The sequence below is a fragment of the Vollenhovia emeryi genome, unplaced genomic scaffold, assembly GCF_000949405.1.
Source record: "Vollenhovia emeryi isolate VEMERY1.0 unplaced genomic scaffold, V.emery_V1.0 DF939123.1, whole genome shotgun sequence".
NCBI lineage: Eukaryota > Metazoa > Arthropoda > Insecta > Hymenoptera > Formicidae > Vollenhovia > Vollenhovia emeryi.
The window spans coordinates 3083272-3098691 of NW_011967243.1; the positions used below are offsets into that span (position 1 = coordinate 3083272).

At 46.6% G+C, this 15420-nt stretch overlaps 1 protein-coding gene across 4 annotated transcripts in view; it reads left to right on the top strand.

Annotated features, from left to right (window-relative positions):
• Window positions 1-15420, top strand: part of LOC105569714 (RNA binding protein fox-1 homolog 2) — a 281021-nt gene that overhangs the window by 239362 nt on the left and 26239 nt on the right. The window contains exon 9 of one of the 4 annotated variants that reach the window (XM_012026391.1): window positions 12223-12370. The exons of the other annotated variants lie outside the window; for them this stretch is intronic. Coding sequence (XP_011881781.1) covers window positions 12223-12370 — 148 coding nt within the window. The remainder of the gene's footprint in view (window positions 1-12222; window positions 12371-15420) is intronic. 4 annotated transcript variants of the gene reach the window in all.

A 15420-nucleotide genomic window follows, 5' to 3' on the forward strand; every position in this document is an offset into this window, starting at 1 on the left:
TTTTTGTACACGTAATTGCGAAATTGATCTCTGTCGAATCTCGGATGCAAACGCTAGGCGTCGGAGGAAAAGAGGCGCGTCGCGAAATCTCGGAGGGACGTCCCACAACTCCCAAAGTATCTCCGAGAAACGATACGAGAGTCTCGCCTGGTAGCTTTTAATCTTTAGGGCTCTATCTGTCCAGTGGTAAAAGCATGAGGTACTTACGTTACGTACATAATAATTCCGTATGATTGACTTGCGAGAGTATGTCGTATATAATGATCATTAACAATCCTCTTTTGGCACACACTTTTGGTCGCTTCACAGTCTCGTGCCGCCTGCCCGCCAGGCCGCCTTAGAAAAAAAAAAAAGCAGAAAACTTCTCGTGTCTCCGAAATGCAGATTAATCGATTAATCCACTTCCCCCCGACCCCGGCATCGTCGCCGCGCTTGTTTTGCGTGTATGTCCTCTCTATACGTATTTTATACTGATTTCACTCACACCGCCAGTTCGATTAATCGGGACACACCGTCGACTCGTCTCTCCCTCCACTTAATAGCTCCTGCCCACCGGAGTCCTGCGAGTCCTCCACGAGCCCTAGTTTCCGCCGGGCCCGAATGCACTCGGCGTCGATTAGCGTTAACCTCGGTTAACTGCGAAACGACTCCCCCTTCGCGTTCGCAGACTACGGACGCCGGGGGAGTCGCTAACGAGGATCAGTTAATCGAATTATCCGATCGAGTCCGCTGCAACCGGTTCCACACGCCGACCTTCCCCCCTCCCCCACCTTTTTACACGTCCCTCCTCATCTCGTCGATTTAACCCGCCTTTACCTCATACGTATATATATACATACATTATATATATAGATATTTTTTTAAATTGTTACTATTACATATAATAATCACGGTAATGCGCCACATTCACTGGTTGATGACTGTCTCGTTGACATAAAGGCCCGTATCTTGCCTGTGGTTGTGCTTGGTTGTGGTTGGAGCGGTTTTGGGAGAGAATTTTTTACTTGCTTCTTTTTTAATATTATTACCTTTTTTAATTTGCACGTCTCATGTCGTGGCCTTGGCTTGCCTTCATATGAGATTCACCTGTGAATATATATATATATACATTACATATATATATTGATATATATATATCTATACCGATATGCCGTATGTGCCTGCGTGCATATGCGTTCTTCGCAGAGAAACGCCTGGCGCTGTATGCACGCGGACACATATTTATGATATTGTAATTTCACACGTATGATAATCCGTCCTGGCAGTATCGTACGATTAACAACATATGTGCACTCATAACGTATACATTACAAAGCTGCGAAGTAGTTTGTGAAAGCGACTTTCAGTATCGTGTTTTCTCTCTTCTTTTTTTTTCCCCTCACTTTCTCTCTCTTTCTTTTCCCCTCTTTCTTTCTTTGTCTTTCTCGTGCGTTCTTTCGTATACATATATATATATATCTCTCTTTCTGTCTGTCTCTTCTCACATATCGTTTAAAACAGGATGCATATTGCACAAGCTAACGAGACTTCGCGAGTGATAATCGCGTGTGACAGAAATAACGTGCAAGAACAAACGCAACAGACACGAGAAAGCATGTTCGTCTCACTTGTTTCGTTTACTTTCTTTCTCTTTTCTTCGACGCAATTTCTTTCGATATCTTCTTTTCCTCCCCTCCCCCCCCCCTTTTTTTCGTTAGTTTTCTATCACTACTTCACGTACGGGCTGCCATGGCGGCACAGTCTGTAATACTTATTACTCTTCTTACTATGATTATTATTATTATTATTTTTGGAACTGTTTATTAATTGTCATTGATTAATGTTAATGGATCGTGGCACGGTGTGTTAGTTGGCGAGAGACATGACAAATAATTTTTTGAACGGGCGAAGGTTGCTGCATGCTCGAACAAATGCCGCCTTTGACTTAGTGGTAACTAATTAATTCTGGTATACCGTCCTACGTTTGATTAATCGCCGATCGTGCCGGCCACGTCGCTCGCCATTTCTTTCCTTCGCGAGTGAATCCGATAATCGCGCACGTCGGTGCTCGTCCGCGGGAAATTGTCGGCGGGACGGCCAGCGTCTCGTTAACTAGAATCCGCACTTAACATAGATACTCGCGAGTGATCGCACACGATACGAAAGAATCGTGCGAGTGTCGTCGTCGTCGTCGTCGTCGACATTATTTCAGCAGGCACACGAGTATGTAATATGCAGGGCGTTTCTGAATAATCGCATCTCCTCGCGACACGTCGCGATTGACAATTGCACAATGCGATCGGCAATGCCCTCTAAACGAAAAGTTTAGAAGGCGGTCGCTCGTTTTCTCATTAGCATAAAGAATCGCGTTGTCGGGAAATAAAGTGAACTTTTAAATTGACATTTTTAAAAGGGGAGACATAATTTTTTTCAAATGGCTCAATTTCTTTTCCAAATTAAACCGAATTACGGGAATTATTGAGGTTGAATTTCGTATTTTGTTCCAAACTCCCGGCTCTTTCTCTTCGAAAATTATTATCTTTCTTCACGACGGTTCTCGTTAATCATGATTTGCTGCTAAAAGAGGAAGGAGCATTGTTTAGAAACGGCCCGATCGTATACACAACGTTCACCTTTCTTACTGATTGTTTAGCCTGGCATCCACTAATTAGTCGTCAGTGCGTAGCCTTAATTAGTTACCTCTGAGCGTGCAAGCACCGCCAGCAGTTTTAGTAGTGGGCCGCAAGCGGGAGTGCGCTTTGTTTTTTGGAAGAAAACTCGGCGACAAGATGGACGACTCCGTCGTCGTCGTCCTCGTCGTTTTCGAGAAAGAGAGAGTAAAAAATATAGAGGATCCGATCCGGTCAATCTCGCGTTCTCGACGAGCGCGTTACTCGCGGCCGTAAAAAAAAAATACCCCGCGTGCTTATCAGGGGGGGGTGGGAGGGGCTCTTTTATCGACTAACTAAATTATTATTAAGCCACCGTAGCTACACGGAAGCAGCCACTGCAGTACTTTCTCGGGCTCTCGCGGACGTCGATCTACGCCGAGACGTTTCTGTTGTTTTTTCCCGTAATATCGCGCGCGTTTAACGTTTTTCGGCGCTTTTGAGCGAAACGATCCTGGTGGTTCTCATACTTTAGGCTTTTTATCGTTGCTGCTCGACGTGGAAAATACACCTAACGAGAAAAATGCCTTCTCTCGCGCAGTTAAATATTGAATCGTCGCCAATCCTTACCTTCGACAATCATATCGACGAATCGTTGGGGCTTAACGATCGGCCACCGGCTGTCTCTAATAGCCCGGAATAATAGAGCCCGCATTACAATCACGACGTCGAGAATAATAACGTAGCGCGTTGGATAGAATAAAATGACCCGGTAGAAAATCTCATTTTGCATTTATGCTCTGGGAAATCACGAAACATGGCACTAGTAATGGAATCCTATTTAAGAAGGCACAATTATTTATTGGAGCTTAATCAAGTGCCTCTTCGTTAAACGGATTTTGAACGACAGTTTTTCGAAATTAAATTATATCCCTCGTGCCATTCGGACGCGAAAAAAAAAGCACAGTTTGAGAACCACTCACGTGTACGATTTATTAAAGGAAAACCGTCGCTTCATCCCCTCGAGAACTGTCGTCGCAGCTGGAAATCTCCCGATAGCAATTGTTCGCAAAAACTTGGGAAGAAAGTAAAAGCTCCCGGGCGCGGTGAAAGCGACTACGAGATGGACGGATTAGCTTTGCCGGCAGTCGGTCACCACGGGGTGATTCGATGGAGAGAAAGAGCGTATCGCGTCGCGCGCGGAGTCGTTATCGAAGCCGCGGAAGCACAATCCGAAGACGCATCCACCCCGCGTCGGCATTGGGAAAACAGTGTTGAATCACTATGATCGTGTCCCGTAGATAGCGATTTCTTTGCGAGATGTGAAAGTAGAAGAGCTCACGTTTATACATATATATATACATATATATATACTAATCTCTGCATCTCCTTTTTTGGCGTATATTACTCACTCACACCATTTGCTCGGAAGTATCTTTGAATGGCTTTCGTTCGGAGACCGTAATCGTTATTGTTATACTTCTGGAACGAATAATATATCTCTTAGTGCATGGAATCATATATCTCAAGCGAGATCGGCACACGAGTCGAGGCCGATTGGAGCCTTGCGATCGAGTCTATCTGTGTAGCAAAAAGAAAGAAACACGTATATTGTACCTGCATACCTCGATGCGAGAATGCCGCCTTCATCCACCGCTTCAGGAACTTTGGTTGCCTCCGTCGCGGAGGCAACGATTTTCATTGCAAGCCTTGGGATATGGCGAAGAAACTTTTTGACCCTCGGGAGAGAGAGAGAGAGAGGGGGAGAGCGAGAGAGACTCTTCGCCTGTGTGCGAGCGCGAGCTCGGGATCGATAACGCGCGCGCGAGGAGGAGAGAGAGAGAGAGAGAGCGAGCAAAACGCGGAAGATTTTTAGCTCCGGACTTGTGAAGCTCGTGGAATTAGAGCGAGCTTTTTCTTCGTTTGAACCGTCGAATTGCCGATGGGGGGCCTCTCGAGACTTTATTTCCCGGGATAATTGATCATTTTGATATCGTGGGACAGTTGCATAATTTTCGATTTCTCTTCCTTTCAACGTATCCACGGGGCAACCGAGAGTGACTTCATCATAAGGACATTGTTGCGTTTAACTTCATTCTCATGACGTATCACACGTTCAAGCTCAACAATCGCGATTCTAACTTGGCGCGCTCGATGTTATTTTACGCGAGCGTGGAATCCTCGCGTTCAGATTCGACGCATTCGGTAAACGCTAGTCTTTGTTGCGAGCGGGGCGAACACGTAACGGGTATCTCGGGTTTGTCGCGCGCTCTCGACGGGTCGCGGTAGTCCTGTTTGCTAACGTCATTAGTCCTGTGAGCGTTGATTTGAATTCCAAGTAATTTGCCAAGAGAAGTACGTTATGTAAACACCCACACCTTAATCACTGTTGCTTTACTCGTTGGGTCATGCGACTGTGGTTCTAGTGCATCTGACTGACTTTTCAGCCTGCCACGGCTGCATCTCACACCTGTTTTTTCCGTGTATGTTCTTACTTCTGTTTTCTTTCACGTTCTACTATTCACTCCGTCCGCTCTTTACACCTTCCCTCTTCCCCCCTGCCCGCCCACCCCCCTCGCTGGATACGTCAGTGCCTGCATCTTTTCCGTTGTCCTCGCCGTTGACGTTTCTACGAGAAAGACGTGAAGGGTCGGCCCGCATCTCGCCGCCGCCTCTCGCGACCGGTCATTTCCAGAATTCGTAATGACTTATTGGCAGATTTATTTGCGAAACGCTTAACGTGACGTACGCTTTAATATCCGCCGCCTATTCTTCTTCTCGAGTTTAATAAACTTCACGAGAGAGAGAGAGAGAGAGAGGGAGGGAGGGAGGGAGAGAGAGAGAGAGAGAGACAGGGAGAGAAAGGAGGGAAAGAAAGAGAGAGAGAGAGAGAGAGAGAGAGAGAGAGAGAGAGAGAGAGAGAGAGAGAGAGAGGTCATTACGTCGACGATATTTCTTTAGACCGGTAACGATGTTTATTATTCACGGAACAATTGTTACTTGCACTGTAACAACGCAATCGTATTACATGCACGTAACAGTATATTGAAAATCGATAATTTAACGCGAATACGGTTCTTCGATTGTGCAAAAACTTTGTTGATTATTAACACTTTGTAAAAATTTCAGGCTTGTATCGGGGACAGTTTCGAGTTTAATATTATCACGTTCGTTTCCACGTTGATTCGCTCTTCTCGTTCGACTCCAACGTCGCCGCCGTTAATGCCTCTCCTTTCACGCTATCGCGGGCCTGTTGTTCACGAATGAGAACGCTTCTTCGACGCGTTGTCTTAAAGGCGCGCGATACGACGTAGCCTCGCGATCTCCCGAACGAAACGAGCAAAACGAATCGCCGGCTCCGACAATTCAAACATCTTAATCTTCGCGAAACGATCTAGAGCGCACAGAGGAGATCTTCGATCTTGATTCTCGCATCGCCCACTTTGTAAAGTTAATGCGGCTTAATTACGCCTTAAGTACTCGTGATTTACGACTTGAACGCGCTACGTGGAAAAGGCGAGCGAGTTGATTCAATTGCTCGCCTCGCACGCGAGCGAGCCGTCACTTTCAGCGACGTCGAATAATCTCAAACACCGACATTCTCGACCCGTTCTCCCCCGCTTAATCCTGTACAAAATCCAATATTCCATTCCCTCGCATAATTTATACGTCGTTTCAAATCAAGAGATTGGATCTTGCTCTTCGTTCTCCATCTCTCTCTCTCTCTCTTTCTTTCTCTTTCTCTCTTTCTCTGCTTTCCTTCTTTTTTTGTTTTGTTCCGAGGAACACGTCAAAATCGAGGAATTCTTACAGAGTTCAGTGCAGGGAGATGGTAGAGCCATCAATGGCTGCGTTCAGCAGAAAGAGCTGCTTCGCAGCTGTTGGAAAATTCGTGAAACCGATTGGTGTAGCCTCTTAATCTTGAGTGAATTCAAGAGTATACGCCAATCGGATTCACGACTTCGATAACAGTTGCAAAGCATCTTTTTCCGCCGAATGCAGCCGGTTTGTAAGGTCACACGTACCATTTAGACGCGACCGCGTGTTTAAAGGGTGTCTTACAAGCTGGTGAGCTCGCCCCTCAATTTCTCACGTGTCGGCGTAAAAATGGGCTCCCTCTCGCCGCCTCTTAGCGAGAAAATCAATCGAGCATCGCGCGGCTCTTCCTCGCGGCGACATCGTTTCCTAAAACGCGGATACAACGGCGCGCGCGAACATTTTCGGCCGGTGGCGCGCCGTCATTTCCGTGGCCGCCGTCGCCGGTGGCCCTCTCGCGAGGCGATCGTGTACAGCTCCGGGGATACACAGGTAAACTCGGAACTCCCTTTTTCTCTCGTTGTATCGACTAGCGAGTTGTACCTCGCGAGCGACGGGAAGAGCTTTCGAGAGGCGCGTCGTGCAAAAGTGCGCGGGAGAGGGATGGGGCGACGGGTAGGGGGCGCGAGAGGGAGACGACGACACGTGAGAGAGACGTGGGGTCCAGGGGTGGATGCTGGCAGCGGCATTTATTGATCGCTCGTAGCAACCCTGCCAGCAACCCTCGCCGCACCCTCCGACGCCCTCTCGTGCCCCGCGAGTCGCCCTCTCCCGTTCTCTCCGCGCGCGCGTCACCGGCCGCGAAACGAAAGCCTCAAAGCTGCACGAGCTGCGCGCCCCGCCTCCCCAAGATTCAATCATATTAATTACTCACAGCACCGCTGACGACTCTCGGCGTATCCGCGTAAACGCGCCCGTTGATCTCCCGCATAAGCCGAATCTCCGCGCGGATTGTTTTTCCCTTAGCGCGCACGCCGTCATACGCGATAACGCCAACGCCGTCCCGGACGGTTGCATTCAATTTGTAATATTCGTGGCGGAGGACACTCGGAAAATGACGCGCGATTAATATCTTCGCGCGGGACACGCCGTGGACGGGATTCCCGAGCTGCCCTCGAGCGTTTCGCTTTTCCCCTAAATGTTTGAAACACGTTTGACCTTGCCGCTTTTATCGAGACATCTTTAAATATTATCGGTGTCTCGATAAAGCGCCCGGGCCGCGCGCAACGGGGTCAAACGCGAAACATTCGGAGCAAATTTTTTCGCGCAGCCCGGTGATCTCGAAAAACAACGTTTTCTCTTTATTGGGATTTTCCCTCGGGGTCACTGCTACGTCACCGGTATACGAGCGATAAGGTCGGGCCCGCGTAAAATTCTACGCGTAAATAACGTATACGTGAAATCGCCGAATGCTAGGCGGTTAGGGATACGCTGACTGGAATTTAAGGGACGGCGACTCGCGTTTTTCATCGAATTTTATCGGATCCTCATATTCCGCACGTAAGGGCGGTTGAAAATTGATATTACAAATTTTAATGCGACGAAACAGCGCAGAATTAAATACGAAACGCGACATAATTGACAATTACGATGGCGGGCGCGATAAAGGTGGCGTTGTTGGTATAAAAAATAATTTTCGCTCAGACCAGGTGGCCTAGATGCGCAAATAACGAAGTTTCACGCTGTGATAAAAGTTCCTTTTCCTCCAATATTCTCATTATCGGGTAATTGCGTTGAAAATGGCGCGCGACGAGAAGCTATCGCGTAATAATTGATAAGCGTGCGCGAGGTGACGTACGGAGCGCGGCGAAAATATTATTCCCCGCGTTTGTATATCGCGCGGGCGAAATTGGAAAGTATACAATTCGATTCGATCGTACCTTCGGCCGGCGTGTTAATCCGATTTTCGAATTGTATCTCCGCTGAAAACGAGTGTCCGGCGTCGGGAATCCCCGCGCGTCGATATTTGGCGTATCAATAATTATCTTAACGTCGGTCCTTCCGGCGCAATTAAAATTTTCAGCCTGAGAATTTCGTGCGATCCGAACGCCGCTCCCGCCGGATCTTTCCCTCCCCGGCGTTCGTTTAATTAAAGAAAACGGGTTCACTCGGAATTTATCCGTTTTTATTCATTCAATCTTAAGTTATCCGACTCGTCATACTCCCGTGGGCGGAATTAATTAAACGAGGACGGAAAGTGGGGATAATTAGTTTACGCGCAAGCCCGTAAAGTTCTCGTTTCGGTTTAGCTCGGAGTTTTGCCATTTTTCCATTTAATACACACGCGTCGGCGCGGCCGCGCTCGCTCGCGAGAATTTGCACGGGAACAAGTACGTCAAGTACAAAAACGTGGTAAAGTAGAATATACCGCGGTAATCGCGGCTACGCAGAAATATATTGCTCGCGGCGGTAAAATTACTCCTCGTTCTGTCAACGCGAACTCTTCGAATTTGAAATCGAGCGCTCGGTACGTGCGTCGGGAATCGTCTCGGTGGCCTTTTTTTGTGAGTAATTATTTTGAGAAAGGCATGCAAAGAGAGTCCCGTGCGCCATCGAAGGAATTATAAAATCTCGACGGTATTTTTTTTTTGTGCACGTTTCCCTCGACGCCCCCTTCTCTCTCTCTCTCTCTCTTTCTCTCGTTAAATTTAGTGCCCCCCATCAGTCGGCTCTCTCTCCATCGTCTTAATTATATCATGCAGCACTTGCAATGGTGCACCCTCTTCTGCCTCTCGAGACACAATAATATAAAAGCCTCTTCGTTCAGCTTCTTTCACGTAGACGGACGTAGAGGACTCGCAATTTTCTGCAATATCGGTATTACGCGCTCTACGAATTAATATAAATCGCAATGAAATAGGCAAGTCGTTATTTACGTTCACAATTACGCATGTTGATATTTCGCAAATGGTGTTTGCAATGTTGTATTTTCTTTTTTTATGCCACGAGATTGAAGGGGCCAGTACATTTCGCGATTGTGCGGTTTACAGTTTGAATATTTTAATATTTTTATGGCAACACGCGAGTGATTTATACGTAACGAGCGCATTTCGGATCGGTACGGCGGCGTGCGATTGTTAGATTTTTAGTTGACGTTTGCAGAATTGAAAAAAAAAGTGCATACACACGCCCGGGGCGAAGTGCGCAGTGCGTAAAATTATATCGGGCATCAAATATGCAATTACGCACGAATGGCACGGCGTTGATTGGTAATAAATCAGTGAGTAAATATCGTAATTAATATTTCGTTTGTGCGTACTGGGCGAAATATGCAGGTCGCGGTCGTTTAGCAAATAAACTAGCATGAAAAATGAGCGATAATTAACAATACTGCGCACGCCAAACTGAGCTGTGTCAACAGCATGAGAAAATTCGCGATAATTTACATTTCCGTCCATTTTTTTTAATGAATATTTAGGATACAATAAATTTTTATTTAAACGTTGTCTAATATAATATCGATAGTTGCTCTGAGATTTATTAATGTTAGATTCTTATATGAGAAATGCGCGAATAATATTAAAAGATACGACACGCGATATAATGTCTAACCGTAATATATTTGATCGCGAACGCATAATTCGTCCCACACTTCGATTTTTCGCAATTCCTTTTCAATTAATTTTCGTTCGGGCGTTACAGGTTTCGCGAGAGAATTACACGGTGATTTTTATCGCGCTCTAATTATTTAATCGTATGCCATTTCTCTAAATCGACCGAAGTAGCAATATCGCGATGCAAAGTAGCAGTTGAAAGATTTTCGAATTACAATTGTGAATCGTCGGCAGGGCGGATGAAGGGTTTCGCGAGCGCCAGAGGGGCTTGGAGCCGGGCCGATTGTTCGATTCGTCGAATTAACAATCGGACGCGGGCGCGGCGAAACTTAATAAATCCATATCGAGAAGCGTCAGGTTCTGACGAGGCTCGAGGAGCTTCGCGCTTTCGACCTGTACGCGCGATCTCGCGGTGAAATTAATCCGTTTCCGATTTACCGCGTGAAGGGACACCGCGCCGGATGATCCGCCGACCGTAATCAAATCTCGTCCCGCAGTTTCCCCCCCCCCCCCGGCTCTTTTTCGTCCTCCCGCGGCCCAGCGCGCCGTTACGATTTAACGAAGCTTTAGAAAAGTTGGGAACTTTCGAGAATGCAATAAATCTGCCCGGTGCGTTCGCCTTAACGAGCCGGTCCGCAAGCTTTGCATAAAATTTCATCTTGTTCGTCACGGCGGCATTAATCCTCTTTGCCCGCGATCGTACGTGGTCGTGTTCGTCTGTGTAGCATTAGAATCTGTTTTACGAGGGCCCGGCGGTGGGGATCGTGTTAATTAACTAGTTAAAAATTAAAATTAAAGTCAACGAAACGCATAATTAATATCTTCCTATCGCGCGACTTTTATCTTCGGGGGGGACTAAGGCGGAATTTATCGCGCGAGCTCTTCCTCGTATTCGCATTACATTACGCGCCGGCGCGTCGAGTGCTCGCCAACATTTTTCGATTGCCCGGTTGGGATAACTCGGGTAATTTCGGTAATGATGTTACTATTATCGACTGATAATTACATTTGAAGAGATCGATATTACGTTAAATCGCATGTTCCGAGCGGCACTTCGAGGGGCACCTAACTACGTAACATTTGATTTGCAATACGCATACACGCGACTATCGCATTAATTATCATTTTTATATCCATTTGTTCTGAATTTCCAATAATATCGAGTGGTTTTATTGCGAGTTTGTTGAATGGAAAAGATAGAGAGAGAGATTTGGATTCGAATTAAACCATTTAAGTCACAAGCAAAATTGTACGACCATCACATACACGGTTTTCATTGCTTTTTCAACTTCAATTTACGTAAATTTGAATCGCGCGATAAGATTTATAGGCGGCGAAAAGGGAGCCTTTGCAAACATTCTTTCGTACAATTATTAAAATTTTTAAGTGGACTGATGAAATATTTTTGCCACAAATATACCAATCGATACACATGTCATTATAGCGGCAGCAAAATAATATGAGAAGAACTCGCTAACTGACACCGAAAATGCCATTATCCGCCCGCAGTTATTAATAGGCTAAGATACTTGCGATTTACTTGCGAAATTTATTGCGTAGACAAACGCATCAGTGCGAGATAATTTTAACGTGAAATTTAACGAAATTGTTAATGAAATAACTAGTTCGGCTGTAATCGTTTCTCTGCGCAGTGTTACTCGTAATTTTAATCAACAGCAATATTTTACGACCGTTTGAACCGCATCGAATTAACCCGCCAATTATTCGCGAAACGTTGAAATTAACACAACAATGGTTCTGACGTTTGTGAAATATCGTTGTAATGAAAACTAGCGCCGATAATTTACGAAAAGGCATTCCGCGAGTCTCAGAATTCTGAGGCTTTAATCCACTCTCTCGAAAGGGGCAGCTGCGACATGTTCGGCAATCGCACGAATACTGGGCCAGTCGAATTTCAATTATTAACAGCGCGATTATTCAGCGATTATTCGGTCCCCGTACGTCTCGAGACCGTCGCGCTTTTACGAACGTTCCAATTCAAACGCTGCTAAGCCGAAGGAATCTCGCTTTGAAGAGAAAGAAGAATCCTTCATTTTTTATGTCTCGAGCCACACTCCGGTGGGCCACCCTGTCGCTCGTTAATTATTAACCCGATTGCACGTGGTGCACTCGGCTGCCGGCCGGACGTGACGCGGCTGTCCGAAGCGTCTCGCTTCGCGAGGGGTGGATTAAGACTCTGCGTTCCCGTCATTGCGCGATCACGGGAGCGACAACTGAGCACTAACAGTCTCTGACAAAAACAGGATACAGGTTGCCGGCCATGCCGTGGAGCTGGCTAGGAGCGGCGGCGCCATCGGCGGCTACAGCTGCAGCGGTCGCCGCGGCCGCGGTGACCCCATCGCCCGCAGCTGCACCGCTCGTCCTTGCACCCAGGGCGGCGGCGAGACGGAGGTACGGATTGAATTAAGGATCCTACCACATTATATACGCGGCACCCCGAGACAAAACGTGTGTGGTTGTTACACACGTGCAAAACGATACGCATAAACGAGCACGAACACCCCAAGCTACCCTCCGATCAACCCCTCGCCTTCTTTGTCCTCGCGCGACTCGTCGCGGGACAAAGGTGTTTCGGGCAACAAAGCGGATCTGGACAATTTGAGATTCCTCGCCTGAGACGCGCGCTCGGTTCTTCCTGCATTTTTCGAGAATGGGTCGAAAGTCGCTCTCGATAAATGTGCGAGACGCCGAAAGCTTTTTTTATCGTCGCGCGCAATCGTCAAATTGTTCAATCCGTACACAATCTTCGAATGTATGCTCGTTTCCTTTTCCACTCGTCGTTCGGAGACCGCGCGATCGCTCCTTTCCTTCCGTTCGTTTTGGCGCGGTCAGTTAAGTCAATTTTTTTTTTTAATTGGGTCGCACTTGGCAAAAATCCCCGCCCGAGATAATCTTTCGGGATCTGTTCGTACGGTTATCCGGCTGAAAGTTTTGAGCAATAAGAAAGCCTGCCGGGTCTCCTTGGCCGATGTCAGACGATATGTAATCCACGTAACAAACTAAAATTCCTTACTCGTATAAAAACGCCGCGCACTGCAGAAAACGGTAGACTGCTTCGCTTGTGTTATCGTAAATTTTACAGAACTTATTCAATTTATCGCGACCGCATGTCACTCGCAATTGAATAATATTTTAATCGCGCGTGATATTAAAATCGCGATTTTAAAGGATCGCTTTGAGAAAATTATTACCGTGATCTTCGCACATGCTGTAGAGTTTTATCAAACGGAGCATCGGGCACGGGGTTGAATGGGGTGTGCGAAGAAATAACGTATCGGTCAATTCTCGAAGTGCATCGGCGAATTAATCGCGGCGCGGCCGACGTTTCATTTTTAATCATCGGAATATCCTTCCCCGGGGAGATAGACTGCATTACAAGTCCATTATGTGCCGCGGCGAGTCGCGAAATGTCCGCGGTTTATTTACGCAAGACCGGCGTGCCGTGATACGCGATTTTCGATTCGCTCATTACCGCGATTTCATCGCGGGGACGCTATTTCACGCGGGTTATTCTTATCATATCGCGCGTAATTCCGCCGCACGATATATTCCGCGTATCGCGGGATCTCGCGAACCCCCTGGCAGATCGCCGCGAAAAACCGGTATCATAAATTTAACGTCGAACGACCGCGTCGGTCTGACGAACGACCGTCCCCCCCCAGTGTCGCCCACCCTCTTTTTTTCCCCCAACTATCCGCACCCTCTCGTGTGTTCACTGTATTCTCTTCTCTTTACCACTCGATAATTAATGTTGCCACCTTTTCCTCTTCTCGGTGTATTCGTATCGGCAGTGTAGCACACAGAGTGGAAAGAAACCCTTTGAATATTCACTTGTGCACGAACCGCAAAACCACCACCCGAATGCTGCGCCATGGTTGTTGCATTGATGCTAGTTGGACGAACACAATACTGTTCCTTCCTTCCTCTATTATACATGTGTATATGTATATATCGTTTCTTTCCTTAGGGCACGCATATATATATAGATTGATGTTTTCCGCCTAATTAGTCAAACTCGTTCGGTTGTTTAGGGAGCTCGCTCGTTTTCAGGCGACGGTCGCGATCTGTGGCTGGAATTAATCGCGCGGATTTCCGCTAACGTATCTTGTAACTGGATTTTAAAGTGAACGTAACAGGTGATGAAATTGATCAATTATTAGTTCTCGATAGAAATGTCACAGTGATATCAATGAAGAGAAAACGTTGAGTCGTTTTTTGTTTAAGATACATTTTAACGAATTTGATAAAATCTATCGCGAAAGATTTCCTTCTTTCAGGTTGTACAACAATTTGTAGTTACATTACCTATTTACGATCGTGCAAATGAATCGAAATACGTACGAGATGGAAACGTTCTGATTTGCGGCAGCTGAAGGGTTAATATTTAATTCGCAAGCTCATTGGTTTCCGATTAAACTTGCGCATCGATGAAAAGCCCATTTGTTTGCGACACAGCAGTGCCGCGGAATTTACAATGCACGGTTTAACGGGAAACGTCTGTTATCGCGAGAATTATACTTGATGGCGCGGACGCAGCGTATGACTTCAAATAAGGGGCAGGCGCGGGCCGATTAAACCGATGGCGTATTTAACTCTTTCATTGTTCGAGAGATTGTAATCTCTCCGCTCTTCGCCGGACTGTATTTCCATAAATTCGGATTTTCTCCGTGCCGGGCGATCCGCCGCCGCGTGCGCAGTCGATTAATTAATAGCCGCTAATTGGCATGTCACGCGCACTCGTAAAATTTGGCCGAAGACAGCGATCGTTCGGCATGGCTGGCTTTTAAACTCGTGTCCAGGATGAATCGAACGGCCGGTCGCCGCGTGAATTGCATTCCCGAAATGTCCGTGTCGTGTACGAACATTCTTTTTCAAAAATACGTCGCTCGTTTATTTTCACATGTACATTTCGAAAACGAATTGCGACAAATTGTTGTCTCGCATCGATCGGAACGAAGTGGTATTTTCATAAAGTTGAGAGAGGAATAGACGCGACGTACTGTTCACGGGACGTTCACGAGATGCTCGAAAATCAATATTTCTCTTCATTAATCAAAGGATTTGCCGATTCTATGGAATCGCAATCTGTAAGAACCGTATTTTAATAATCGAGGAAGATATAAATCAAATGTACATGTATCTACGCGCCGGCAATATTGGTAATTACATTTCTGTGCCACAGATCACGCGAGCCTAGGAAAGTGGAGTTCGTGATGCAATTGTAACATCGCTACCCCCCCCCCCCCCTACACACATACACACAAACCACCCCCTCCTCTTTTTGGAATGCGCCTGCTATTTATGCATCACGCTCTTGTTCTTGACCCGCCTTTAGATAACCGGCGATCGTGCCGACCTATTAACCAACCCCGTCGTTGATCGTTAACTTGCGTTTTGGTTTGCGCTAACATCACGCGCGTTACCTGCACAGTAGGTAGTTG